The sequence below is a fragment of the Doryrhamphus excisus genome, chromosome 20, assembly GCF_030265055.1.
Source record: "Doryrhamphus excisus isolate RoL2022-K1 chromosome 20, RoL_Dexc_1.0, whole genome shotgun sequence".
NCBI classification, from domain to species: domain Eukaryota; kingdom Metazoa; phylum Chordata; class Actinopteri; order Syngnathiformes; family Syngnathidae; genus Doryrhamphus; species Doryrhamphus excisus.
This window is the reverse complement of record NC_080485.1, coordinates 14,742,501-14,770,046: the sequence shown is the minus strand read 5'-3', so window position 1 is coordinate 14,770,046 and position 27,546 is coordinate 14,742,501. Positions and strand designations below refer to the sequence as shown.

General features: G+C 43.8%; 1 protein-coding gene across 7 annotated transcripts in view; it reads left to right on the top strand.

Annotated features, from left to right (window-relative positions):
- The window catches only part of LOC131107894 (C-terminal-binding protein 2-like), a 40,147-nt gene that overhangs the window by 10,578 nt on the left and 2,023 nt on the right, over positions 1-27,546 (top strand). For 2 of the 7 annotated variants that reach the window (XM_058058348.1, XM_058058352.1), the window contains exons 2-9: positions 1,127-1,246; positions 20,915-21,069; positions 21,594-21,738; positions 23,241-23,447; positions 25,671-25,885; positions 25,982-26,112; positions 26,191-26,318; positions 26,410-26,527. In XM_058058348.1, the coding sequence (XP_057914331.1) occupies positions 1,189-1,246; positions 20,915-21,069; positions 21,594-21,738; positions 23,241-23,447; positions 25,671-25,885; positions 25,982-26,112; positions 26,191-26,318; positions 26,410-26,527 (1,157 nt within the window). In that variant the 5' untranslated portion in view covers positions 1,127-1,188. The other 5 variants (XM_058058346.1, XM_058058347.1, XM_058058349.1 and 2 more) reach the window with 4 other exon arrangements.

Sequence of the window (27,546 nt, the reverse complement as noted above, 5' to 3'; positions counted from 1 at the left end):
GCTCTTGAAAAAGCAAAGCTGGGACTAAAGGGGGAGGAAAGTATATAAATGAGCAGTTTGAGTGACGGCTTTACGGGCCCCTCGGAGCCCCACGGCGCTTTGGTTTAATGAAGGGAGAGAAAACTAAAAGCAGCCTCGCCTCACTGCCTCCCCTTTTTTCTGCTACATTGCACTTTTTGGAACATAAATCATCACCTCTTAAGACGTCGCTTTGTGATGCTGCCGCACAGTTCCTTGCTTTGCAACGTGTTGACGACGTGGACATTTTCTCGTGATTTAACAGCAGAACATGAAGTTGTTGACTTACGGTTGTTGGTTTCTTTTTGTGTAGCAGTAGATGCAAATGTGTGGAAAAATCTATTAGGAAAAAAAAAACATTCATGATGTTTCCTGGTCTGGGCTCTATGTAATTGTGGGCTGATTTTAACAGATTGTGCCAAATCTAAAAAAAAAAAAAAAAAAAAAAGTAATACCAAATGTATCTGTGGCGGTAGCATTCATGGCAGACCGCCACCAATTAATGAATGTCTGGGAAATACTTGACTCATGGGCGCAACAGTGCCCCATCATCACCCCCACCTTGTTGCTTCAACGCTAAACAACGCTAATGTCCAATTGCGGTCAAAGATGTCATTATAGCATCACCGAGAACCACAGTGCAATCTTCAGGAAATGAGTCGTAGGAGGAAAATGAACGACACACTAACTCATCATACACCCTTTTTTTAAAAAAATGTCTTTAGTCTGCTGATGCAACCACTTCCTATCTGCTGACTAACTGACCCACATTATCCCTTTGTGTGTGTGCATTCATGTGCCTTACTCTCCATCGCTATTTGCCTCCCCCTAAAAACATGGCCGCCCTCCATCACCATCCCAGGCTTCAGCGGGAACCAATTAGAAGATTGCTCTTCACAGGAGCATCACTCATCGAACGTAAATGCCTTTGTTTACTCACTTGCATAGACACACTATTTAACCCAGGAACATCTTCATGTAGCAGCGCGCAATACGCATTAATGTTAATTTTGGTATGTTGTAATGTGATTTGGTAGTAAAAAGCAATGTTTTATTGCCTCTGTTGGTCGCTTGGATTGAATCTAAGTTTGTTGTTTACACATTCCAGGCACACTGAGGCTTGGACAGCTTTGGACGTGAAGGTGGAGAAGTGCGGGAAACCTTGAAAGCATGGCGCTGACGGACAAACACAAAGTAAAACGCCAGCGATTGGACAGAATCTGTGAGGGTGAGAGAGGTTTTTGTAATTTTTGGTTCTGGCTTTTGCAAACGGAAGCAACTGGTGAAAGTTAATTTGTATTTCAAAACCTTAGTTTTTCACTTTGCGATGTACAATGACCATGCAACATGGTCAGTTTCAATTATTCAATCATGATTCAATCATTATGTCAGCCTCCCAACCCCCACCTGCAACTCACAGTCGCCACAGATAGATTGCAGGCCTGTGTGAACACTGTCTACATTTAATACAGTGCTTATTACAGCTATATTCAAAAATTCATTCATTCATTTTCTACCGCTTTTCCTCACGAGGGTCGCGGGGGTTGCTGGAGCCTATCCCAGCTGTCTTCGGGCGAGAGGTGGGGTACACCGGGCACATATAGACAAACAACCATTCACACTCACATTCATACCTATGGACAATTTGGAGTGGCAGATTAACCTAGCATGTTTTTGGAATGTGGGAGGAAACCAGAGTACCCGGAGAACATGCAAACTCCACACAGAGATGGCCGAGGGTGGAATCGAACCCTGGTCTTCTAGCTGTGAGGCCATTATTCCAAAATCGATCACATAATTTTTTAATTCTCAAAATTATTTGCAAAATACGCCATAATAAGTGACGTTATTTTAGAATGTGTTTATTAAAAATAAGAAATTCTCACCTTTATGCCAATGTCAATCACACCTTTGCATTAAATATTTTTGCCCGTATTTTTAAAGCATCTCTTCAGGGAAAAAGAAGCACAAGCTGCAACATTCCTCCTTGAATGCAGACTGCCATAGTTTAGTGTGGATTTCAGCTTCCAGTGAGTCATACAAGTGTTCCGTCTGCTGTCCCTTTGAGAACGATGCCAGAAGGACTAGGACAGCAATAAGAGAAATATGGCAAACACCTGTCACTTCTTCTTCCTTCCCCCTGGTTCCCCCACCCTCCTTATGTCCGCTCCATATGCGTTCCCAGTATGCATTGGCAAAGGTGGCAGCAGCGCCAGTGCCCCGCCATTGTCGTTTATCCAGAGCTAAGATGTGTGCAGGGGGCGGGAGGGGGGACCGTGATGTGAACTTGTTCGACGGGGCGTGTTGATATTTACAAAACTGTGCTTGGTCACATGTGCCACAAGGGGGCATCTGGGTATTTGTCATGGTGCCACGCAGTGACAGTCAGGCCTCTTAATGCCATTGTAATCCATCATGTGATATAAGGTTCATAACGATGATGTAGCAATGTATTGTAAAAATCATATAAATATTATTTTTTAAAAATTGTGTATGATTATCATGACCCGTTTTTATAGCTCTTTCAGTCCCCGAAGAGATGCTTTTAAAGACATCAGTAGACTTGCATACAAGGCATCCGTGCACCTAATGTGTGTTAAGTGTGCATTACAATCCAAACTGACAGCATTATTCCCTGTAATCCCATTTCCATTTGGTGCCTCCTGCCCCTCGCTGCCGCAATAAGTCAAATGTAGTGTTTAACATTCGGATCATGTATTTGTTTCGTGACAGCATAGGAGACACTTGTATTTATTTCTCCTGCAGCGCTGTATTTTCACTTTGAGTCATTGTTTATTCATATATGCATGGCAGACCAAGGCCGAGGCTTTAGTTGCATGAACAAAAAGGAGATATTAACTAAGGGAGCTTCTGCAGCCCGGGCGGGGAAAGAAATGCGATATGCTTAAACTGTATGTGTGTGCTCCAAATATGACTGTACGGCATGCAATTTATTTATTTTTTTTGTACATCTAAGCATGAATACATTTTGCACAATTAAAGTTAGTGGTGCACATAGTTATGTACCTCTGGCATCCAGCTTTGTTCACAAACTATTCACAAATGAAACAGAACGGGACATAAACCTCATCCTGTGATTAAATTGGCATGTTTAAAATCTAGCATGTCTCTATATTGTGTTGCATATTTTTGCATTCAAGCCAAAGGTTAGAAGTGCTTTGGATTAACAGCCATCACACAGAGAAGCACCCTGCCCCCAACACTACTCCGGGTATTTTATTTTTTTCTGCAGATTACAGATCTACTCTAGGTGAACATGATCAGATATCCAAAACATAGAATATACAGCATAAATACAACTTAAAGTTTAACAATAGAAAATAATTTATGATGATGGTTCAAGAAGCCGTCTTGTCAGTTACAGCGCTGAACTTGTTTTTTTATGCAACGGGCGCCTTAAATGAGTCATAGCGGGGCAGTGCAAAGTGCTACACAGCCATTGGGGATGTTTCAGGACCAGTAGGGCAGCAGTTGCGTGGAGGCTCTGCAACTAGCATGAGGCCCGGAGGATTAGTACCCAATCAGAGTGGATTTGACATTTACTGACAGCACATGGGACTTAGCAGAGAGAAGCGTATTTCACTCCATAACGCCGCAAGCGCCCTCCCTCCGTCCCTCCGTCCCTCCATGCCTCCCTCCCTCCGGGGGAATCAGGCAAACTGAAGGCGGAAACCTGTTTGGCGACACATCATCAGCTTCTGGTAGGTGACACTTCAGGCGTGGATGCGGACTGTCGATGATTGGCTCCATCAGTTGCCACTGCCGTCGCCGCGTATGCTCATATCTGGTTCACGTGACGTCACAAGTGGAATTAAACAGGCTTTATTTGGTTGTAATCCCTCGTAGCAATCGGCAGAGCGAGTAAAATGTACCAAAGAAGGGAGAGCTAAATCCTATTGGATTAGTACAAGCCCATCCCTACATCTAACCCAACTGTGCCCCTCCTTTATTCTTTTTTTTTTTTTTTTATTATAATCGACATTTGGTGGCTCAATCATGCACCCTGTCACAGTGTAAACTTGCGTAGGTTGTGTACTCTGTTTATGTGGCTGGTTTTTGTGTTTATGTGCGGTGTTGTCTTTCCGAGCCAGCAAAACCGGAGATTAATTATTCAAGGACATATCAGCTGGAGGGGGAGCCACCTGATAGCACGGACATACAATATTACAACCAGATATCAGGTGAAACAGTCGACCCCTGCTTTGTCTTCTTTTCTGCTTGTTCCTTAACTACCTCTCTCTCTGTTGCATTTTTGGGGCTATTGAACACAAAGGACTTGAACAAGAAGTGGAATAATTTGCTGATTTTGTGTGGTATTTCCTCGTTTTTCTCAGCTTTTTTTTTTTTTCTCCAATGCTTGTCACCAACAAACAGTTAAATCTCGGTCGCTCCCACAGTTGGGACACTTTAGGTGGGAATGAGGGTCAGTGGGACAGGACTGAGAGTGTCTACGAGCAGCAGGCAAGAGTAGCCGGACGGAGGAGCTCTCTGTCATACGGAGAGGGGGGAGGGGGGTGGTACGAGCCACCAGCAGGGGTGCGTCCTCCTGACCTGAATTTGAAACGGGACCCATATTCCTACCAAGACTACGGACAAGTTTACGCAGGGGGTCCGAGGAAGGGTTCCGTGCCAGATCTGAACCACTACGAACGAGCGGCCATGACTCACAGAGGATCCATTCCACATCAGGATTACTACCCCCATGATCCGGCCATGACTCCTCGAGGACCCGAGGGCTTTTACCGTCCAGAGCACCAGGCTCTACCGCCTCACCCTCATCCCCTCAGTCGGTCAGGCTCTCATTTTGGGCTAACTCCTGGGGCTCGTCCTGCTTGGGATCAAGCTCAGGGCGGTAGAGGACCTCAAGTCCCCCAGTCGCCTTTGCCTCCTCCTCCGTCTACTCCGACTGCTCACGAGCTGAATCGGGCCTACAGAGAATCCGGTGCTTCCAAAATGATGCCCGACAGTCAACAGTGCATACCTTCTCGGGACCCATCTCCCGCCCACTATAGCATGGAGCACGCATCTCCCCGATATGCAAGCGAGCCCCCGCCTTTGACTGGTCAGTCGGTCTATACAGATGTCAACGGACGACCACTGGATCAGCAGCAGCAGGCTGCTACCTGCCTAGTGGTGGATCCCTCCAGTCAAGGTATGTTAATGAGGCAGGAGACGGCCTCCCCTTTTACCGTTCAGCAACAGCAGCAACTCCAGCAGCAGCAGCTGCAACAGCAACAACTGCAGCAGCAGCAACAAATGCAACAACAGCAACTGCAACAGCAGCAACTGCAGCAGCAGCAATTTCAGCAACAGCAACTTCAGCAGCAACAAATGCAACAGCAGCAGCTTCAGCAGGAGCAGCTTCAGCAACAACTGCAGCAGCAGTGCTTGCCTCCTCCGAACGCCATCGCGGTCTCCGATCCTAAACTTCCCGTGGCCTCTCCTCTTCCTCCATCACCTGCCCCAGTGCAGACCGCTGCCATTGCCCCGATTGCACCGGCTCCCGTGCAAGCAACACCAACTCCGGTCCCTCCAGTCGCTCAACCACCTGCTCCCCTTCCTGCTCCTCCAGCCACCGCCCCACAAACACCCTTGCCCGTGGATCCCAAGAAGACAGTGGACCCCGAGTTCCTTGCTCTGCTGCGAAATGAGGGCATCTCTGAGAGCACCATCTCCTCGCTCATCCAGCAAGGATTTGACTCCACTAGCATGTTAGCTGTCATGGAGGAGAATGACATCCGTACCGTGGCGGCCAACCTTGGGCAGGCGCGTGTGCTGTCTCGCCTCGTCCACAACTGTAAGCGGCCGGCTGAAGCTCCCCCAGTGCTCTCTCAGCCTCAGACCCCCGTGCGAGGGCGTTCTAATAGTTTCAGCCACCGCTCAGACGTCTATCAACACCACCACCCACAACATCCTTCACAGACTTTGAATGTTGACCCTCAAATGATGCCGCCACAGACGCCAGGCGCCATGCACACCATCTCACCAAGGATGGGGGAGGTCATAGGCAGGAGGCCAAGCAGCGCACCTTCTCAGCAGCTCATGGAAGCCTCTGGAGCTTTCCCGGGCCAACCACCTCGCTCCCCGGGCCCGTATGTGGGAGCCATGATGCCCGTTCAATCAAGACCAATGTCCGCATATTCCTCTGGGGTGACCATGCCAGGGTTACCTATGCATGGTATGCAGATCCTGCCACAGCAGATGACTGGATCCATGCCTGCAATACCAGGTTCCATACACTCCATGCCGCAGCAGATGCCCGTCTCCATGCCAGCGTTACCTCAACCGCCACAGCAGGTACCCAAAGCGTACTCTACCAATTACACAGTACCCATGGAGCTGATGAAGAGGGACCGGAGCATGCTGCCATTGTCACCCATGCACAGCCCTCACCCGAGTCCGCAAATGAGCCGAAAGATTGGCGGGTCTGCGCCAGACAATGCTCTTGTCCCCGTGGGAGGCACCGCTCAAGGGAAAGGTGCTCTGGTTGCTAATCAGAAGCTCAGTCGCCGCACCGGTCCACCAGTCATCGTGTCCACTATGGCATCGCCTGACACAAGTAAATCTTGTTTCCGTTTTACTCTTTTACAACTTGACCATGAGCTATGGTTTATCCTTTTTTACCCTTTTTTCCTTTAACCTCTCCTGATTTGTGCCCATTTGCATCTGTTGTAGTCTACAAGTTACAGTTTCCTTCCAGAGATGTACTTCTCAATTTGCTCTAACTCAGTGCTTCCCAAATAGTAGCCGGGTAACCCTGGGGGGCGCGACGAACTGTGAGGGGGGGCGAGTCAGGGAGTACCTTCAATGTTACTGAAGACCTGCCAACATGTACTAATTTATTGTAGTCATAATGCAATTTGACTCTTGAATACGCTTGCATGCCTCGCAGCTCTCCATTTTGTTGTTGTTTCAGTTTCAAGTTAAGTCTGTACAGTACAGATACATAAATAGATATCGGTTTCTCAATAGTATTTCAAATCGGGGGTGTGTGAAAACATGTCTCTACCCTGGGGCAGCATGACAGAAAATAATTGCGAACCACTGCGCTAACCAAACCAAATAGAGCAAGACTGGCCGTTTTTTTTTTTTATTACCGCATACTATACAATCAGCTTTAGCTTTGCAGCTGATGTAGTATTGCTGTTAAATGCAGCTCTCTCTTTCCCCTCAAGCTAATGTTGTTGTAAACATGCATGTCTTATTTCATTATGGTAATGAGGGTGCAGCAGAGTAGCCTGGAAAAGCCACTAGGGCTACACAATCTACGTAGAGTTGCCTGACAAGGTACATGCCGCTTGTACTTGGCGGATCTCACCTAACACCACAAGCTAGTGAGTCCTACTCATTTAGTTCCTGCAGAGATAGCATTTTTTTTTTATTTGGATAGCAATATCAAGAAATTCACTGAATCGATTAAATGAAATTGCAGTGTTGATGGCTGATGTGTGGAGTATGTTATTCTCTCTGCACATAGTGACAAGACAGAAGGCAGGTTTAATCCCTTAGATCCTCCATATCCAGTGTCGCACTAATCCGCAAATACTCTCATTCTGTACTCTTATGTGTGAGACTATGAACATAGACCGTGTCAAGTTGACATTAAAGCAGACTGCACTGCAACAAATTTCCTAGTTAATCTTTTTTTTTTCTTTGTAATATTAACAAACCGTTAAGTCGTAATAAAAGGCTGGTGTGTTTTTAGCAAATGCATACATTCCAATCAGTAAAGGAAAGTGTAGAAGACATGGCAGCCACTTTGTAAATAATGGAAAATTCAAGTGTATACATGCAATTCAAGTGTATACAAGTGTAAAAAGAAGCTAACCACTGGTAAAAACTGTAAAAGTTGTGTGGCTTTGCATCCTGTTTTATCTATTCTTTATTGCATACACAAGTATAAAAATAAGTCAATTTGTTTTATGCTCGGCTGCACGGCAGTCGAGTGGTTAGCGCGCATACCTCACAGCTCGGAGAGTTCAATCCCACCCTCGGCCATCTTTGTGTGGAGTTTGCATGTTCTTCCCGTGCATGCGTGGCTTTTCGGGTATTCCTCCCACATTCCAAAAACATGCTAGGTTCATACCATAGTTATGAATGTGGGTGTGAATGGTTCTTTGTCTATATGTGCCCTGTGATTGGCTTGCGGCCAGTCCAGGGTGTACCCCGCCTCTCGCTCGAAGACAGCTGGGATAGGCTCCAGCACCCCTTGCAACCCTCGTGAGGATAAGCGGTAGAAAATGAAGAAATTAATTAATGTTTTATGCTCATAGAAACAGAATACCATTAAGAGTTATTCAAGAATGACTCAATAAATACAGTAGGCCGTGTTCACGCCCACCTCAGTATAAGACCGCGCCTCCATATGACTAATGCTCACTCACATCCCATCCCCCACGGGCATTGGTTGCCATATATGGCACAGTGGGATTTCCGCTACATTACTTTCATTCCACCGAGGTGTGCCGGGTCCAGTTAAGAGTGAGGCTCAGCAGTACGATGTCCACACAGGTCAGTCATGCTCTGCGTGACACACTAGCCGCGTTTTTCTCCAGCGGGATGATGATGATGATGATGGGGGGAGGATCCTGGCATATTAGTCCTGGAGATGGCAGATTATGTATTAACGGAGGAGGAGGGCAAAGCTGCGGGCAGTTGTTGAGGGATTAGGGAAAAAAAAGGTAGGGATGGGAGGGGGTTGTGGGGGCGGAGATAGATATCGTTCTGCTACTGACGAATGATTGACGTTTGCAGGGCTGGGGGGGGGGGAGCGGTGGACTGAAGCGTTGTGACAGCTGTCAGTCAACCTTGGACTCGCTGAAGAGAGAGATTTAGTGGACTTTGTGCAAACCTTGTCCTCAATCTGCAGTTTCCATTTTTATTGTGTTTGTGCAGCGTCTGTTGGTCACATACGTACGAGGATAAATATTTACTTCCGTTTGACCTGAGAGGATGCGCTTCATGGGATTACATTTGCATGTTTTCTGATGGCAGGGGGACAACAATGGTTTAGAGCAGGGGTCTCAAACAGGTGGCCCGCGGGCCAAATGTGGCCCGCAGGACACTAGTTTGAGGCCCCCGCCTTGATATGAAAGTTTAATGTTTGATATGGATGCTGTATGGTATCATGTACCCAGACAAAATTATTACGTTTGATTAATGTTCATGTTAAAGGTTAAATAACTGTTAATAGTTATCCTCCCTATCCGTGTGGAAGTGGTAAGTTTTGGGCTATTTAAGTTTAAAGGAAATAACTTGAAGGCTACCGTTTAGGTCGCTAGCTCTCTGGTTTGCGAGTTAGCATGTGTCTCAAGACCCTGCATTTGCGCAATATGTTGTAAATAAAAAGAGTATAAATGTGACTATAGTCGTGTTTTGTCATGTCTACAGGGCTCTAATAATGCTTTGTTCATTTTAATCTGAAAAAAATAATTTGTCTACCCACCAACGATATCTGGTTTCTTAAGTTTTTATTATTTGCCATTTTATTATTATTATTATTATATTTATTTATTTATTACTGATTGATTTTCTTTATTCTTGATTTGTTTATTTATTTTTCATCTTGTTTTGTGTAGAAAAATAAAAAGTAAGTCAGTCATAAAAAGAGTTCAAATGCAATTTTAGCAAAGTTTATTAAATCATACCCCTCCATCTGGTACTTTTACAATCAGTAACTGTTACATTTGTTCACTTCCTGCTTTCCATAATACAGTTTAAGGTTTTTTTTAGTTTAGTTTAGTTTAGTTTTTTTTAAATAATGTACCTCGTACCGAAGTACGAGGTGATATAACCATCCAATGACATAATGGGTACTATAGTAACTGTCAATATAGTGATATATATATATATATAGCACATCATGACTGGTTCAAGACTCTTCATTTTTGTATTTAGCAAACATCAACTGCTTGTATTGTTTCTTGAATTGGCTCATCATTGTGCATTGTTTGAGTTCCTTACTCAATCCATTCCATAGTTTGATTCCGCATACTGAAATGCATATTAAAATGATTAAATGCACTTTTACTACTGAGAAAGTCCGCACCAGTTGTAGTTTTGCACTGGAGCAATTTTCCAAAATGGCATCTTTTTGGTCACAGCTGTGTGTAGTTGTGATGGCAGAAAATTCTAATAGTTTTTTTTTTTTTGCTTTGCACACATAGTGAAAATGTAATTTAACAATTTGAACTCCTGGTAATGTTCTGCTTCCTCAATTGGTAGGTATGTACACATACTAAAGTCATTGGAAACAGAACAGTAGTGTAACATTATTATAATAATACCAATTTGTAACTATGAGTTCTTATGCACAAAGTATGTACGATTGAACTTCCAAATCATCTGCAGCTGCAATTTCAAACTCAAGTGAAACAGGCTTTTATGGACTTCCAGTGTTGCAATAATGTATGCAGACTGTAGAACTTGTATAAGCCTTTTTTATGGCGGAGTAGTGTTACCAAAAGCAGCAGCTTCTCCTCTCTGGTTCTCAGCAGCCTGTGAGTAGACTTGATCTTTGCCTGTGTGTGTGGTGTGTGTGTGTGTGTGTGTGTGTGTGTGTGTGTGTGTGTACTGGCAAGTGGCGTCTGTTAAGACATGGTACCAGAGGTTCTCTCCCCACCAGCTGTTCCCCTTGATATTAGGCAGGATCATTTCCTCTTTCACTAATGAAAGGATAAAGTGTGTGAGAATTGAATTCCTGGATCACTTCAGTTCAGCTTTCTTTTGGTAAAACTGATCCCATGCCATTCTATATTCCTTTGTTCATCTTGAGGAAATTATTAGGGTGTGTGTATGTGTGTGTGTGTGTGTGTATGCAATGGAGGGAGGGCAGAGCGGTAGGTAATAAAAGAAATATGTCTCCAAACAGAAGTCATACCCGACTAGGCACTTTTCATTCATGACTGCGGTTGTGGGGGAGTTCATGGACTTATTGGTTCAAGGAGAAGGCTGTTTTATATGTATTGTCCTGTTTTTTTTTTTTTTTTTAAAGATGAAAGGTGGACAAAAAGAGTGATGGTGTCACAGACAAGGGGTGAATAAGAGAATGAGAATTTATGTGCTGACGTGGCCCCCCCCCCCGCCCTGCACACATCTGTCATCCACTTGCAGCTGTGCCATCTTTCTTTCTTTCTGTCATTCTTTTTTTTTTTCCACTGGTCCTCTTGTCTTTGACAGTTGACCTTTCCCTCTGTGCTATCGTCATGAATGAAGTCTTGTTTTTGTAAACGAGAGCCATGTTATGGACTCTGGTTGCATATTGTAACCGAAGCTCCTCAATGAAACGCGTAGAGCGGTCTGCAGTGGTTTGAAGCTGGATTGCTGACTATGAAGAGTTGATTGTTGGATGTTGTGTTCCTTCCTGAACCTATTTTTAGATGGTATGGTATGGTTCATTTGTTTCAGACATGCTTTAGATAAGATAAGATAAGATAAAACATGCCTTTATTCGTCCCTTAGTGGGGAAATTTGCATTGCACAGCAGCAAGAGAACACAATCAGTTAAGCAGTACAAAATACACAATATAAAAATAAACAATATAAACTGTATAATATGAAAATAAGATAAAAATATGAAAATAAGATAATATGAGATGAAAAATATAACCAGTCTATCCACTATGAGATCCTGCTAGTGAGTTAAATATAAGGCATTATAAAAGTACTGCACTTAGAACTTAATATATTGCACTTAGAGCTTGATACTGCACGTGGAGCTTGATCAGATATTGCACAAGTTACATTCAGGAACATCATGTGATTACTGTTGCACAGTTCATCAGAAGCAGCGTTCATTTAACACTGGAATTTATTTACAAATAAATTCAAACCTGCAATAAAAGCCTGATGCTTGCTCACTGACCATTACAGCAACGTGACTGACATCTACTGACCAGTGTAGAATACTACATAGTAATCCCGTCTTTGAATGCATCTTCTGAATGCCTCATGTTTGTTTTTTACTTCATTTAGCCATTTTTTCTGCTTGATTTGGGCATAAAATATGCTTATATATACACATTTTGATTAATAGGCCATATTCAAGGCAACAGCATGATTTAATAACTCATGTATTTTTTGAAAATCCATTAAATTCAAATTGGGACGACTGTAACGCATACGTGATTGGTATGACAGATGTGCCTCTTACATCACATTTTTGACTTCTTAATTGTATTCTTCTTAATTAACGAAACCTAATAATAAACACGGCTGCACGGCGGTCGAGTGGTTAGCGCGCAGACCTCACAGCTAGGAGACCTGGGTTCAATTCCACCCTCGGCCATCTCTGTGTGGAGTTTGCATGTTCTCCCCGTGCATGAGTGGGTTTTCTCCGAGTACTCCGGTTTCCTCCCACATTCCAAAAACATGCTAGGTTAATTAGCGACTCCAAATTATGAATTAGGTATGAATGTGAGTGTGAATGGTTGTTTGTCTATATGTGCCCTGTGATTGGCTCTCCACCAGTCCAGGGTGTACCCCGCCTCTTGCCTGAAGACAGCTGGGATAGGCTCCAGCACCCCCCCCCCAGCGACCCTCGTGAGGATAAGCGGTAGAAAATGAATGAATGAATAATAATAAACAAATAAAAGTTATCCAAAACATCAATGCGCTTTACCTTAACTTTTGAGTGTTACAGTTTTAAATGTGTTTTTTTTATATTCCTTGTAGCAAAAAAAATCCAAAGAAAAAGCAAAAAGCTTAGAATTATTTCTTTAGTTGCGCATGATGGCTTTTCCTTGAATTCTACATCCTGGGAATGTGATGTCATTATAACAATAATCTTTGTGAAGGCACTGTTGAACGGTGAGCCCCTTGCTCCGGAATGAGGAAAAGAATCCATTTTTAATAATAGGCTTTAATAATGTCCGTTTGAGTGACATTGAGACACTGAGAAGTGATGTGTAGAAAATGAGTGATGTCATGCAGCAGAGCTTAAAAGAAAAGGGGCTGTTAGAGTACCGAGGCTGCATCCCAAATAATAAAACAAAAGGCTGGATGGAATGGATGAGGGACGAGAGGATTTGGGGAGGGGACAAGGATCAAGAAAACATGTTAAGTTGATGAGCACGAAGGAGAAAGTCATCCAGAGGCGCTGTGACTGGTGATCCTCAAGGATTTTTTTTTTTCCCCCCCCTCTGTCTTTTTTTTTTTTTTGGCTTTTCCATTCCACCCCCTCCCCTCTCTCTCTCTCTCCCTCACACTCTCTCTGTGGCTGGCAACAAAAGACTGCCTTACGTCTGCGTGAAAAGACCAAAAACCTGCCGCCTCAAGGGGGGTGTTGGTGTCGGTGGGAGCCGGGAAGAGGAGGCTGGAAGTGATCTGGAGGAAGAGGAGCGCTCTGAGAAAGTGCAGCTTGCCGCTCGCTGAAGACAAATCTTTTTTTTTTTGGGGGGGGGGTGGTTGTTCCCTTTTCCAGTGGAGGTTAAAAGGAATGAGCGACGCTTGTCTTTTTTCTTCCTTCTCATCTTTGAGGCAATAATGGAGCTACTGGGGGTGAGGTGACCACGGAGGAGAACGAATTTGGGAACAAGCTGAGGGAGAGAGGAAGGAGGAGGAGGAGGAGGAGTGGAGCACCTACATAGAAGAAGCCACTAAAAGCTCACTTTTGCTTTTATTATAATTCCTAAACCTTTCCAGCACATTTTGTGGACAAAAAAATGCGCAGCTCCTGATTGGAAGAATGTGGCGACAGCAATTCACAGGCAAGAAGCACGCCTTTTTGAGTGTGTGTGTGTGTGTGTGTGTGTGTATGTGGACTCTTTTCTGATAAAAAAATACAAATATAGCAGATGCAATGAAAGAGGCGGTGACATCTAATGAGCCTCCATAATGTTTTTGCAATGAGGTGTGTCATGCATCACCCTGTGCAACACAAACCTTGACATCCCACTTTAATTATGAGTACATTTGTCTTTGCAGGGACATTTTGGCTGCTCCGTGTAAGAAAAATGATCGGGTGAGGTTGTGTGTTTGTGTGTGACAGAGAGCGAGCGAGCACGCTGCACTGCTGCAACAAGAAAAGGGGAGGGAGGGCTGGGATGGACATGGTGATGGTGATTGTAAAGGCTGTCATGTGTCATCGTTGCGTGTCACCCTGATGCCAAAGTGTATTTAACATTGCACCGACGCGACAGAATGCACATTTTGGATTGCAGTGTAATTATAATTAGCGGGCTAATTTAAATTCAGTCGGCTTTTAATTTGTAGAAGCCCAGATGCATGCACCACCGAAATAATACGCACTATTTAATAGTATGGTGTCTCTTTTGGTGCAGACAAAATTTGTATTGCAAAACTTTTTCAGCTCGCACTAATATACTGTACGCCATTTATTGCCATAACATTGCCATGGACTGTACATAAAGTAATGATAAAAGCCCTTATATTATTTTATTAGGATTATTGTGTTGTTTTTTTTTCAAATTTATTACATGAATAGAGTGCCCTGTTCCTGTGCGTCTTCCATACTTGCACACTACTGCTGAGCGTGCACGTGTATAAATGCAAAATGCACTGCCGGCTGTTCATCTGCACCGTGGAAATGCTTTTGTATCTTGCAGCCTTACAAGCAACATCCAAATATGACCACCAATATGATGGTCTTCTTTCCTGTCTTGTGTATTTGTTACCACAAAGCACACTCTCCACACTCTGTGCCTTCCCTCTGCGTTTAATAAGTTTGGAGGAGGAGGAGGCCAGAGGGAGAGGACAAACAAGGTCTTTGTGTGTCCACATAGACGAAGAAGAAGAGATAGGCTGGTGGTATAGCCGGGTGCTGATAGGGTCCAGCTGGGCTAAAGGTGGGGGGGGTCTGGGCCCCCCGCCCCCAGACTTGTCTCAGAGGAGGCAAGTCTGCCAACAAAAAGATTACTAACCCACCCTTTTTGGATTTTTTTTTTTGCCCGATGCCAAGGGATCGTAAAGGCACTCCAGAAAGTAGACAGTGCCAGGAGCACAGGCGCCCTATTGTAGCTTGGCTCGGACACACGCACAAATGTTTTTTGTGGTAGATAGTACAACTGAAGTCAATGACCGGTCATCAGTGCTTATCATTGTGTGTATCAGTGTGTGTGTGTGTGTGTGTGTGTTGCAATGTTGGCCCCCGGTGCGTTTGCTATTATGTACACTGTGTAAGACTTGATACAATATTAGTCAAATGTCTCAGGCTAACGTTAGAGTTGTTGTCGTCGTAGCAATAATGACGTCATTTACCTGGAATGTCACTCTCCGCAGAGCACAGACTTCCGCAAGGGCTCAAAAACTGGTAACAAAATAAATAAAATACGTGGAAAACTGTTTTTTTTAGCAGGCTAATTTGTGGTTCATGCAGGAAAACAGCAGGCCATACCATTTTTGATCCGGGGGAGAAATGATTTTATCGTGACTCGAATGCAACAAAGTCAAGTTATCGACTTTCTAGTTAGTGGAGGTTGATGTAAAACAGAACGAAGTTGAAATGGGGCTACTAAATGCTAATAATGCTAATTTATTACATTAAAAATATCAGATTGGTCAAAAAAAACGGACACCCCTGGGGTATTTCATTGATACTATAGTGACTAATGCATTTGTGTCGTATTACTTACCATAATGACTGGTAGGTCCTATACTTCTTAGCTGGTCTCAAAACCCAAGTCCTTGTCCTTCCTGGTTTAGGAAGGCCTCAATATCAAACAGTTGTGCACTTGCCACAAAGAACCCCAACTGTGTTCCTGGCTGCATCCGGCCTCCCACCTTCCACCCCCACCCTCTCCATTTCTGAGGCCCCCAGCTTGGGAGTTGCTAGGTAACATGAACCAGCTGTTGGTCCTGAGCCCATTGAGCCGGTCTTGGCTGCGGGTCAAGCGCGGAAAAGTTTTCTGCGAGCGCTCGCCGTGAACCCGACGACCGCCGCCGCCGCCGCTGTGGCCTTGACATCATCGCGCCATGGAAAATCTTCCTCACTTCCTTTTGTTTTTGCACTTTTTATTGTTCCACTAATGGAGGGGCCCGTGTGGGGGCGTTCGTGGCGTGCATCGCAGCACACTGCAGCTACAGCGGGAGAGTTTCATCACCTTTCCCCGCTGCAGGCGGCCATGGGAAGCTGAAACTTGACAAGGGGAAGTGACCCGCCATGGAGCTGAAAATGACTGCAGGGCATAAAGAGGCTGTCTTCTGTCGGTGAGCTGTCTCAAGGGGCTGTTAACAGAGATCTAAGATTATTTTGTTGAATTGTACAATAGCGCTGGTGCCTTTGAGAGTTTGTGACAGTCTTACAAGTAAAAATAAAGAAAGCGAGCTCCACACAGAAGAACGATCCCTTCTGGTTTCAACATGGGCTTCCCCAACTGACACGCCATTGTCTTCTAATGATTGTTTACGCTCTATATAAGCAATGAGTCTCGTATCCTTGAAAGATTCCCATGATTGTAACCCCTTGAAAGCAGAGAATAAAGGCCCATTTTTAACAGTCCATGCAAGAGGAGGGCTTGGAAAACCGATTGGAATTATGTTTTCAGGAAATATAAAAGGCAAACAACAGAGGGCAACTAGTTTTTGGTGTTGTAGCTCTGAGAACACAATAGAGTTTATCAATCACCACATTTTAGGTACCGTGCCGCTGGTTCGATATCCTCAAGTGGGAACAATTAAGGGAATGTCAATATTTGGTCAATAATTAGTCTTACATTTGGTTTTTTTTTGGCTTTTTTCCTGATTGTGTTATAGTAAAGGTGGCTCATTTTGATCAGGGGTCTCAAACTCAATTTACCTGGGGGCCACTGGAGCTAGGGTCTGGGTGAAGCTGGGCCGCATCAGGTAAAAAAAAAAATATATATATTAAAAATAAAAATATAATATAAATATTAATTATATTAAATATTAATAAATATATATATATATAATAGTCTTCAATGCTTCTGCTATACCCTCCACTTTTTCAGTGCTTTGGTTCTTTGGAAAAGCTCTGATAAAACATAAAATTATTATAAATTATGATAAATTATGATAAATTACTTTTTATTTTTTATTAAATTATTAAATAAACGTTTAATGTTAATTTTTATTTTTCGACACAAAATAAGATGGAAAAATAAATAAGCAAATCAACAAACAAATGAAACAAATTAACAAATTAATTTTTATTTATGATTAAATTATTAAATAAATGTTTAATGTTAATTTTTATTTTTCAACACAAAATAAGATGGAAAAATAAATAAGCAAATCAAAAAACAAACGAAACAAATTAACAAATGAAACTTTCATATCAAGGCAGGGGCCTCAAACTCGCATCTCGTGTGCCGCATTTGGCCCGCGGGCCGTGAGTTTGAGACCCCTGATTTTGATGATGATGATAAACGTTCCATACTGGAATGAACCGAACCGATGAGCTGTCAGATGAGCTCCTACTTTTTTTCTAACTAAGCCCCTTCTCTCTGTCTGTTATTAGAATCCCAAAAAGTGTTTTTTTTTCTTTTTAGATTGGAACATCTGCAATCCATTTATGGTTTTGAGGTTGCCAGCTCTGGCAAAAAAAAAAAAAAAAAAGTTTTCATAGCTCCTGGAGAATCATTCAGTTTGTGATTAGTGTTGGCTATAGAAGATGCTATCAAGCCTCCAAGCTCCCCCCTCGCCGCCCCCCCGTCCCTCGAAACATTAAATCCCTGTAGACCTCCACAGTAGAGGGCGACCTGCTGTCACAGAAAGCGCTATTTACATGTGGCCCGGTCAAGCTGTGGGCTTTGTTCCTCACTTGGGAGATGATAAAACACTTTCTGCACACTGATGGGAGTTTGGCACAAGGACTTTGTAATTCTATCCAAAAGATTACCAGCCTTAAACGTCCCGCTGCCTAATGTAAACCATCTTCAGTCTTGTTGCTGCATGTGCTTACGAATGTTTACGCAGAAGAAAGATGATACTTAGCCTCAGAGTCGGACTGAGGGACTGATTTAGGGTGTGTTTGCAGTGGGGATTTGGATTCGTTATCCTGCCATCCGGGTTTGTGGTTTGGATGTAGGGCGGGGCCAGTCTCACCATTCTGGATTTAATAAACAGACAGGAAGTGTCATCATGTGTGATGAATACGCGAGTCATCAAAAACCACTGATTTGTTTCAATATTTTTCTTTCTTTGGGCAACATTTTAGAAGAATCTAGCTTTGACCTTCTGGTGGTTCATTTGTGATTAGAGCTCATTTTATCCGGGAACCAAATGTTTTCATCATTATACTGTCATCCTGTCGACTTCTATCCAAAATATACAGCTGAGATGTGGAGTCTGTACTCATACAATACTGTAAAAGGAACAGTAGATTATTGTACAAAATGTGAGGTTCCCACTCAAGTTGTGAAAACTAGGAGAGGGTGTCACAAGATCACATAATATAAGATCTTGCGAGATTAAAATGTGATGAGATTTCGGGTTCAGAAAAAAAATCACGTGATAATTAATAAATAATCACACAGTAAATGAAAATTAACTTCATTCATTTTCTATAGTTTATCCTCAAGGGTCGCGAAGGGGTGCTGGAGCCTATCCCAGCTGTCATCGGGCAAGAAGCGGTGTACACGCTGGACTGGTGGCCAGCCAATCACAGGGCACATATAGACAAACAACCATTCACACTCACATTCATACCTATGGACAATTTGGAGTCGGCAATTAACCTAGCATGTTTTTGGAATGTGGGAGGAAGCCGGAATACCCGGAGTAAACCCACACATGCACGGGGAGAACATGCAAACTCCACACAGAGATAACCGAGGGTGGGATCGAACTCGGTTCTCCTAGCTGTGAGGCCTGCGTGCTAACCACTCGACCGCCGTGCAGCCTGAAAATTAACTTAATGATTAAAATAAGGCGGCACGGCGATCGAGTAGTTAGCGCGTAGACCTCACAGCTAGGAGGACCAGGGTTCGATTCCACCCTCGGCCATCTCTATGTGGAGTTTGCATGTTCTCCTCGTGCATGCGTGGGTTTTCTCTGGGTACTCCGGTTTCCTCCCACATTCCAAAAACATGCTAGGTTAATTGGCGACTCCAAATTGTCCATAGGTATGAATGTGAGTGTGAATGGTTGTTTGTCTATATGTGCCCTGTGATTGGCTGGCGACCAGTCCAGGGTGTACCCCGCCTCTCGCCCGAAGACAGCTGGGATAGGCTCCAGCACCCCCGCGACCCTCGTGAGGAAAAAGCAGTAGAAAATGAATGAATGAATGAATGATTCTTTTCTTAGTCGATTGATCGGTTACGCTCTGGACGAACCAAATCAATATGAACTAAAGACAAACACTTTGGTCCGCAACATATCATAAAAGAGGCAAAAATGTTTGAGTGTTTTTCAAAGTCTAAGCTAATGTGGGTGTGAATATTTTGTTTACCTAAAACACAAACATAATAGTTTTGCTTTCATGGAAAACTGAGGATATTAAAATGGTTCACATTTGAGAGGTTGAAATAAAAGCATATTTACATTTTTTTAGCAAAAAATGAATAATCAAATACAGAGTGCGAGGATTATTTGTTACGCTATCTTGTCTTGCATTGTGTTTTATCGATGTACAGTATTCTAATTAACATTTTTCGCTGACGGCTTTGCACACTGCAGTGTTGTTTACGTTGTCGTCGGTTCTGCACACAGCAACAACAAGCTCCTTAAAGCGATCTTTATGCTATCCAAGCCATTAACAGCCTCGTTAGGAGTTAATTATCGCCAGATTCATCATGTGTTTAGTGCGCCGGCACGTTCCGCCTTATTAGACCGAAGAAAAGCTGTCAGCCACCAATAATCAACCGTTATTTCCTGAAAGTGCTTTGCATTCCCAGCTGCTGGATGTCGGCGTTGTGTATAATAATATAACTCGGAGTGTGTGTGTGTTTGTGTGTTTGTGTATATGTATGTGTGTTACTGTCAGTGAATAATAATGCAAACAGAACAGCACCATCAAGGTCGTTTGTCACTCATTATTCCGTTTTTTCTTTTTATGTACTCCTGCAAGCACGGCTCTCAGGATATGCAGTTCAGGCACATTTTTGATGAAGTACCGCTTTTATTAGGAGTGCCACGCAGTCATATTGTTAATGGTTGTGATGTAAAAATGTGCAGTAAAAAGAATATCTCTTTATCTGCGGAGTTGTAAAGCGGCTGGCTCACAAAGCTGCGGTAAAATGTCATTCAAACACAGAAACACGTTGAAATTAGATTTTAAAATACGGACGTTTTTATGACAGATGATACTCGGACTTTTCATATACAGAAAAATAATAAGATGTGTGTGCCTGCTTTGATGCATTTTATACCAATCTAATGTAAGTACTACTAACATATCTGAAAAAGCAAATACTTTGGTGTAGCGGTACGGGGTACAGATATGCATAATTATGTAGTAGTCATGTCCGATCACGTGATGGCTCCCTCAGAGAGATGTAAAGTGAGCAAAGGGTGATGAACCTCGCCTCTAGCAGCGAAGAAGCCACTAAATAAATAATATTTCATAATCCTGCCCAAATCCTCTCATCACCATGACAACAGGCAGCAAGGACAAGGAAGTCATGATGCACGGACACCGTCCCTTGTTGTATTTCATATATTTATTTGTTTATATTTGTATTTGTTTGTGTATTTAACTTGATGTGTTTATTTTTTTTTTGTTTTTTATTTTGAAAAGGAATTTTCGTTCCGTGCTCACGCCGACCCGGTTGGCTGATTGAGATGGTGACCTCATGGGATGAAAGGACTTGTTGCCGGGGAACAGTGTAGTTAATGGCAATTAAGTGTGGGTGTGTGGGTGTGTGTGTGCATGTCCGTGCGGGGGGGAAACACTTCCTGTTATCCTCCTCCTCCTCCTACCACACTTTATGAATAATTCAACATGGCTCCCTCCTTGCAGGTATCCGGCCTCAGATAATGAACGGGCCCATGCACCCGCGCCCCCTGGTGGCGCTGCTGGATGGGCGTGACTGCACCGTGGAGATGCCCATCCTCAAGGACCTGGCCACCGTGGCCTTCTGCGACGCCCAGTCCACGCAGGAAATACACGAGAAGGTGAAAAGTCTTGCACTATTAACACAGCACGGCTTATTTTTGCACTTGAGTGAGAACTTAATGAAGGTTTGACCCTGAAGTCAAAGCACAAGAGGAGCTTTAAAGTCCTTGGATTTAGCATCCAGCTCCCCCCCCCCCCCCCCCCCTCTGGCTCCAATAAATTTGTTTTTAAAAAGTCATATGGAAATTCCTGGCGATGCTAATCCGCTGAGGTGATGTTAATTCTGTTAGCGGTTTGTGGGTTTAAGCTTGTTATTTCATAAGCAGAGGCCACTCGCTATGCCGTCTCGCGTACACTTCAAGGCTCAAGCTGTTTTGGATACACTGGACTTAATATACCGGATTAGCCACAGAAAAATGGTTTGTTGCTAGGCGGAATTCGTGGAGCACACTAATTTACGGCGCCTCAAACAGACACAGTAAGGAAGTGACACCAAAAGCAGGATTGGAATTTTATTTATGCGCATCAATCACAGTGTGCTCTGTATTTATTATCAAAAGAAGTAAGAAAATCTTTCCTTCAGGTTCTGAACGAGGCCGTCGGAGCCATGATGTATCACACCATCACGCTGACCAGGGAGGACCTGGAGAAGTTCAAGGTGCTGCGCATCATCATCCGCATCGGCAGCGGCTACGACAACATCGACATCAAGGCGGCCGGCGAGCTCGGTAATACAAGAAACCGTTTTTAACCTGGAAAAACTGAAAAGTATTACACCGTAGATGGCACTTGCAGTGTGTATTACTATAGTAATACATACTGCACAGCAACCAGGAAGTGAAGAGAGCAAGAGTTCAGTTGCAAATGTGAAATTTGTAAATAGTTCATGGTGTTATATTAGTAAATAAATAGTTATTTTCATGTAAAACAACCATTTTTGTGTTGTTTTTGCTGGAGCCTATCCCAGCTGTCTTCAGGCGAGAGGCGGGGTACACCCTGGACCGTTCACCAACCAATCGCAGTTTATGTTGTAGTGCTGTTGTTTGGCTAAATATATACAGTATGGCACAATTTGTCGCGGGCGGTGCTGGAGCCTATCCCAGCTGTCTTCGGGCGAGAGGCAGGGTACACCCTGGACCGGTCACCAACCAATTGCAGTTTGTTATATTATCGTTGTTTGGCTAAATATATACAGTATGGCTAAATTTGTTGAGGGGGTGCTGGAGCCTATCCCAGCTGTTTTCAGGCGAGAGGCGGGGTACACCCTGAACCGGTCACCAACCAATTGCAGTTTATGTTGTAGTGTCGTTGTTTGGCTAAATATATACAGTATGGCTAAATTTGTTGAGGGGGTGCTGGAGCCTATCCCAGCCTTCTTCAGGCGAGAGGCGGGGTACACCCTGGACTGGTGGCCAGCCAATCACAGTTAATGTTGTAGCATCATTGTTTGGCTAAATATATACAGTATGGCTAAATTTGTCGTGGGCGTTGCTGGAGCCTATCCCAGCTGTTTTCAGGCGAGAGGCGGGGTACACCCTGAACCGGTCACCAACCAATTGCAGTTTATGTTGTATTGTCGTTGTTTGGCTAAATAAATACAGTATGGCTAAATTTGTCGTGGGGGTGCTGGAGCCTATCCCAGCTGTCTTCAGGCGAGAGGCAGGGTACACCCTGGACTGGTCACCAACCAATCGCAGTTTATGTTGTAGCATTGTAGCATCGTTGTTTGGCTAAATATATACAATATGGCAAAATTTGTTGCGGGGGTGCTGGAGCCTATCCCAGCTGTTATTATTAATTAACCTAGCATGTTTTTGGAATGTGGGAGGAAACCGGAGTACCCGGAGAAAACCCATGCATGCACGGGGAGAACATGCAAACTCCACACAGAGATAGGCGAGGGTGGAATTGAACTCGGTTCTCCTAGCTGTGAGGCCTGCGCACTAACCACTCGACCGCCGTGCAGTTATGCTTGAAATGTATCTTTCCGTATTCGTATTTTCTGGACTATAAGTCACTCCGGAGTATAAGTCAGAACACAAGAACCCAATATTCTGTGTGCCTTCAAAAATCAGTCCAAATCATCAAAAATGGCCAACAGGTACTAAACCTCTTTAATGATTTAAAATGAGTCAACTAATGGTGGCCCTACTTAACATAACACACGTCAACATGCTGAGCGCTTCAAATAATGACGCATATTTCTTCCTTTCCATCGTTCCTCTTGCAGGCATCGCCGTATGCAACATTCCCTCAGCGGCCGTGGAGGAGACGGCAGATTCCACACTTTGTCACATTCTCAACCTGTACAGGAGGAACACTTGGCTCTACCAGGCCCTGCGGGAAGGCACGCGGGTCCAGAGTGTGGAGCAGATCCGAGAGGTGGCGTCTGGAGCGGCCAGGATCCGAGGAGAGACGCTCGGCCTCATCGGTTTTGGTGAGTCACTGCTACTATTACTACTACTACTACTACTACTACTACTATTAGTACTTTACATTCCAAAAACATCCATGACGATTCTAAATCGGTATGAATGTGAGTGTGAATGGTTGTTTGTCTATATGTGCCCTGTGATTGGCTGGCCCCGCCTCTCGCCCGAAGACAGCTGGGATAGGCTCCAGCACCCCCCGTGACCCTCGTGAGGATAAGCGGTAGAAAATGAATGAATGAATGAATGAAAGAAAGTGGGTACACTTATACACTTACACACTTACGTTGAGAAACTAATAATTTTGAGTACATACTGTAAGTGAATGTGCACTTGTACACTTACGCACTTCCGTACTGACACTTATCATCTTGAGCGCTGTAAGTGAATGCACTTACTACTTACACACTTAGACTTGAGTACTATACTGTGAGTAGACCTATACACACTCAAGTGAGTGCATGTACTTAACACACTTCTATACTTCCTATACTGTAAGTGAGTACACTTACTCACATACTTCTATACTTGGACTTTTGAGTACTCTGTACTTACACATTTATCATTTGGACTACATACTGTAAGTGAATGTGCACTTGTACACTTACACACTTAGGCTTGAGTACTATACTGTGAGTACAATTTTGCACACTTAAGTTTTTCAGTACATACCGAAAGTGAATGCTGACACTTAGCATTTTGAGTACATACTGTACTGTACACTTACTATACTTACAGACTTCCATACTTGAGTACTATACTCTAAGTGAGTCCACTTACACACTTAGGTTTTGAGTACATACTGTAAGTGTGCACTTACTTACACACTCCTATACTTCGACTTTTGAGTACTATACTGTAAGTGAGTACACTTACTCACATAGTTCTATACTTGGACTTTTGAGTACTCTGTACTTACACACTTATCATTTTGACTACATACTGTAAGTGAATGTGCACTTGTACACTTACACACTTAGGCTTGAGTACTATACTGTGAGTACAATTTTACACACTTAAGTTTTTCAGTACATACCGAAAGTGAATGCTGACACTTAGCATTTTGAGTACATACTGTACTGTACACTTACTATACTTACAGACTTCCATACTTGAGTACTATACTGTAAGTGAGTCCACTTACACACTGAGGTTTTGAGTACATACTGTAAGTGTGCACTTACTTACACACTCCTATACTTCGATTTTTTTAGTACTACACTGTAAGTGAGTACACTTACTCACATAGTTCTATACTTGGACTTTTGAGTACTCACACTTAGGCTTGAGTACTATACTGTGAGTACAATTATACACACTTAAGTTTTTCAGTACATACCGAAAGTGAATGCTGACACTTAGCATTTTGAGTACATACTGTACTGTACACTTACTATACTTACAGACTTTGAGTACATCTTGTAAGCAAACGCACTTAGACACTTAAGTTTTTAGTACATACTGTAAGTGAGTGCATGTACTTACACAATTCTATACTTCAACTTTTGAGTACTATACTGTAAGTGAGTAGACTTACTCACATACTTCTATACTTGGACTTTTGAGTACTCTGTACTTACACACTTATCATTTTGATGACATACTGTAAGTGAATGTGCACTTGTACACTTACACACTTAGGCTTGAGTACTATACTGTGAGTACAATTATACACACTTGAGTTTTTCAGTACATACCGGAAGTGAATGCTGACACTTAGCCTTTTGAGTACATACTGTACTGTACACTTACTATACTTACAGACTTCCATACTTGAGTACTATACTGTAAGTGAGTCCACTTACACACTGAGGTTTTGAGTACATACTGTAAGTGTGCACTTACTTACACACTCCTATACTTCGATTTTTTTAGTACTACACTGTAAGTGAGTACACTTACTCACATAGTTCTATACTTGGACTTTTGAGTACTCACACTTAGGCTTGAGTACTATACTGTGAGTACAATTATACACACTTAAGTTTTTCAGTACATACCGAAAGTGAATGCTGACACTTAGCATTTTGAGTACATACTGTACTGTACACTTACTATACTTAGAGACTTTGAGTACATCTTGTAAGCAAACGCACTTAGACACTTAAGTTTTTAGTACATACTGTAAGTGAGTGCATGTACTTACACAATTCTATACTTTGATTTTTGAGTACTATACTGTAAGTGCGTACACTTACACACATTAAATGCATGCACTTGCCCTCCTCCAGGTCGTGCAGGCCAGGCGGTGGCGATGCGGGCCAAGGCGTTCGGCTTCAACGTGATCTTCTACGACCCTTACCTCCAGGACGGCCTGGAGCGCTCGCTGGGGGTCCAGCGGGTCTACACGCTGCAGGACCTCCTTTACCAGAGCGACTGCGTGTCTCTGCACTGCAACCTGAACGAACACAACCACCACCTCATCAACGACTTCACCATCAAGCAGGTCAGGCCGCCCTGGTGGACATTTGGGGGAACTGCAGGGTGTGGCGCTGATGTTGAGGTTTCATTTTTTTCCAAACCTTGTGGTGATGTTTTGTAGATGCGTCAAGGAGCATTCCTGGTCAACGCGGCGCGAGGAGGTTTGGTGGACGAGAAAGCCTTGGCGCAGGCCCTCAAAGAAGGAAGGATACGTGGAGCTGCTTTGGACGTCCATGAGACGGAACCTTTCAGGTGACCTTCACAGCTTCTCAATACATCGTATCTCTTAACTTAACTTATTTATTTACGTAATATACACTTTTTTTCTAGCTTCTCTCAAGGTCCTCTAAAGGACGCCCCCAACTTAATCTGCACGCCGCACACCGCCTGGTACAGCGAGCAGGCGTCGCTGGAGATGCGTGAGGCGGCTGCCACGGAAATACGTCGAGCCATCACAGGTAGGACGTCAACCGAGCGTGTGCAAAATCAAACTCCTCCCCCCTGCTCACCACCGTGCATACCCCCCCCCCCCCCCCAACCGCGATTTAGGCCGCATCCCGGACAGTCTCCGAAACTGCGTCAACAAAGAGTTCTTCGTCACCTCGGCGCCCTGGGGAGTGATGGAGCAGCCGCAGCCTCACCCTGAGATCAACGGCGCCGCCTACAGGTGTGAAGACGACATGTTTGGATGTTTGAATGTAAACGTGAATTTAAATGAGACGCCCAAATATGGAATCTACAAAGTTGATGGTGTGATGGGTTGGTTTGGTTAGGGGTGGACATTGGGTAAAGGTTGGGGTTACGGGTTAGAGTAGGGTTAGGCTTGGGTTAGGGTTACAGTTACATTAGGGTTAGTGTTGGGGTTTGGGTTAGAGTAGATTTGGGTTTGGGTTACAGTTTCATTAGGGTTTGGGTAAGAATAAGGTTTGGGCTAGAGTAGAATTACAATAGGGTTTGTGTTGGGGTTAGAGTAGGGTTTAGGGTTTGGGTTAGAGTAGGGTTGGGGTTAAAGTGGGCTTAGGGTTAAAGTTACAATAGAGTTGGGGTTAGAGTAGGGTTAGGGTTACTGTTACAGTCATGTTTGGGTTAGGGTAGGGTTAAGGCTAGAGTTAGAGTGGGGTTAGAGTAGGGTTAAGGATTTGGGTTAGAGTAGATTTGAGTTGGGGTTAGTGTGACAGTTAGAGTAGCGTTGGGGTTAGAGTAGGGTTCGATTTTAGAGTGGGATTGGGTTAGTCTGACAATTACAATAGGGTTAGTGTTTGGTTAGGGTTAGGCTGGGGTTAGAGTAGATCTGGGTTGTTGCTAGAGTAGGTTTAGGGTTAGGGTTAGGTTTGGGTCAGAGTAGGGTTAAGGCTTAGTGTGGGTCAGGGTTCGTGTTACAGTAGGGTTAGTGTTTAGGGTTTGGGTTAGAGTGGGGTTAGGGTTACAGTTACAATAGCGTTTGGGTTAGAGTGGGGTTGGGGTTTAGTGTGGGTTAGGGTTAGTGTCACAGTTACAGTAGGGTTAGTGGGTATGGGGTTAGGGTTAGTGTTACAGTTACAGTGGCGTTTGGGTTAGGGTAGGGTTAAGGCTCGAGTTAGAGTGGGGTTAGGGATAGGGTTAGAGTAGGGTTAAGGGTTTGGGTTAGAGTGGGGTTGGGGTTTAGTGTGGGTTAGGGTTAGTGTTACAGTAGTGTTTGGGTTAGGA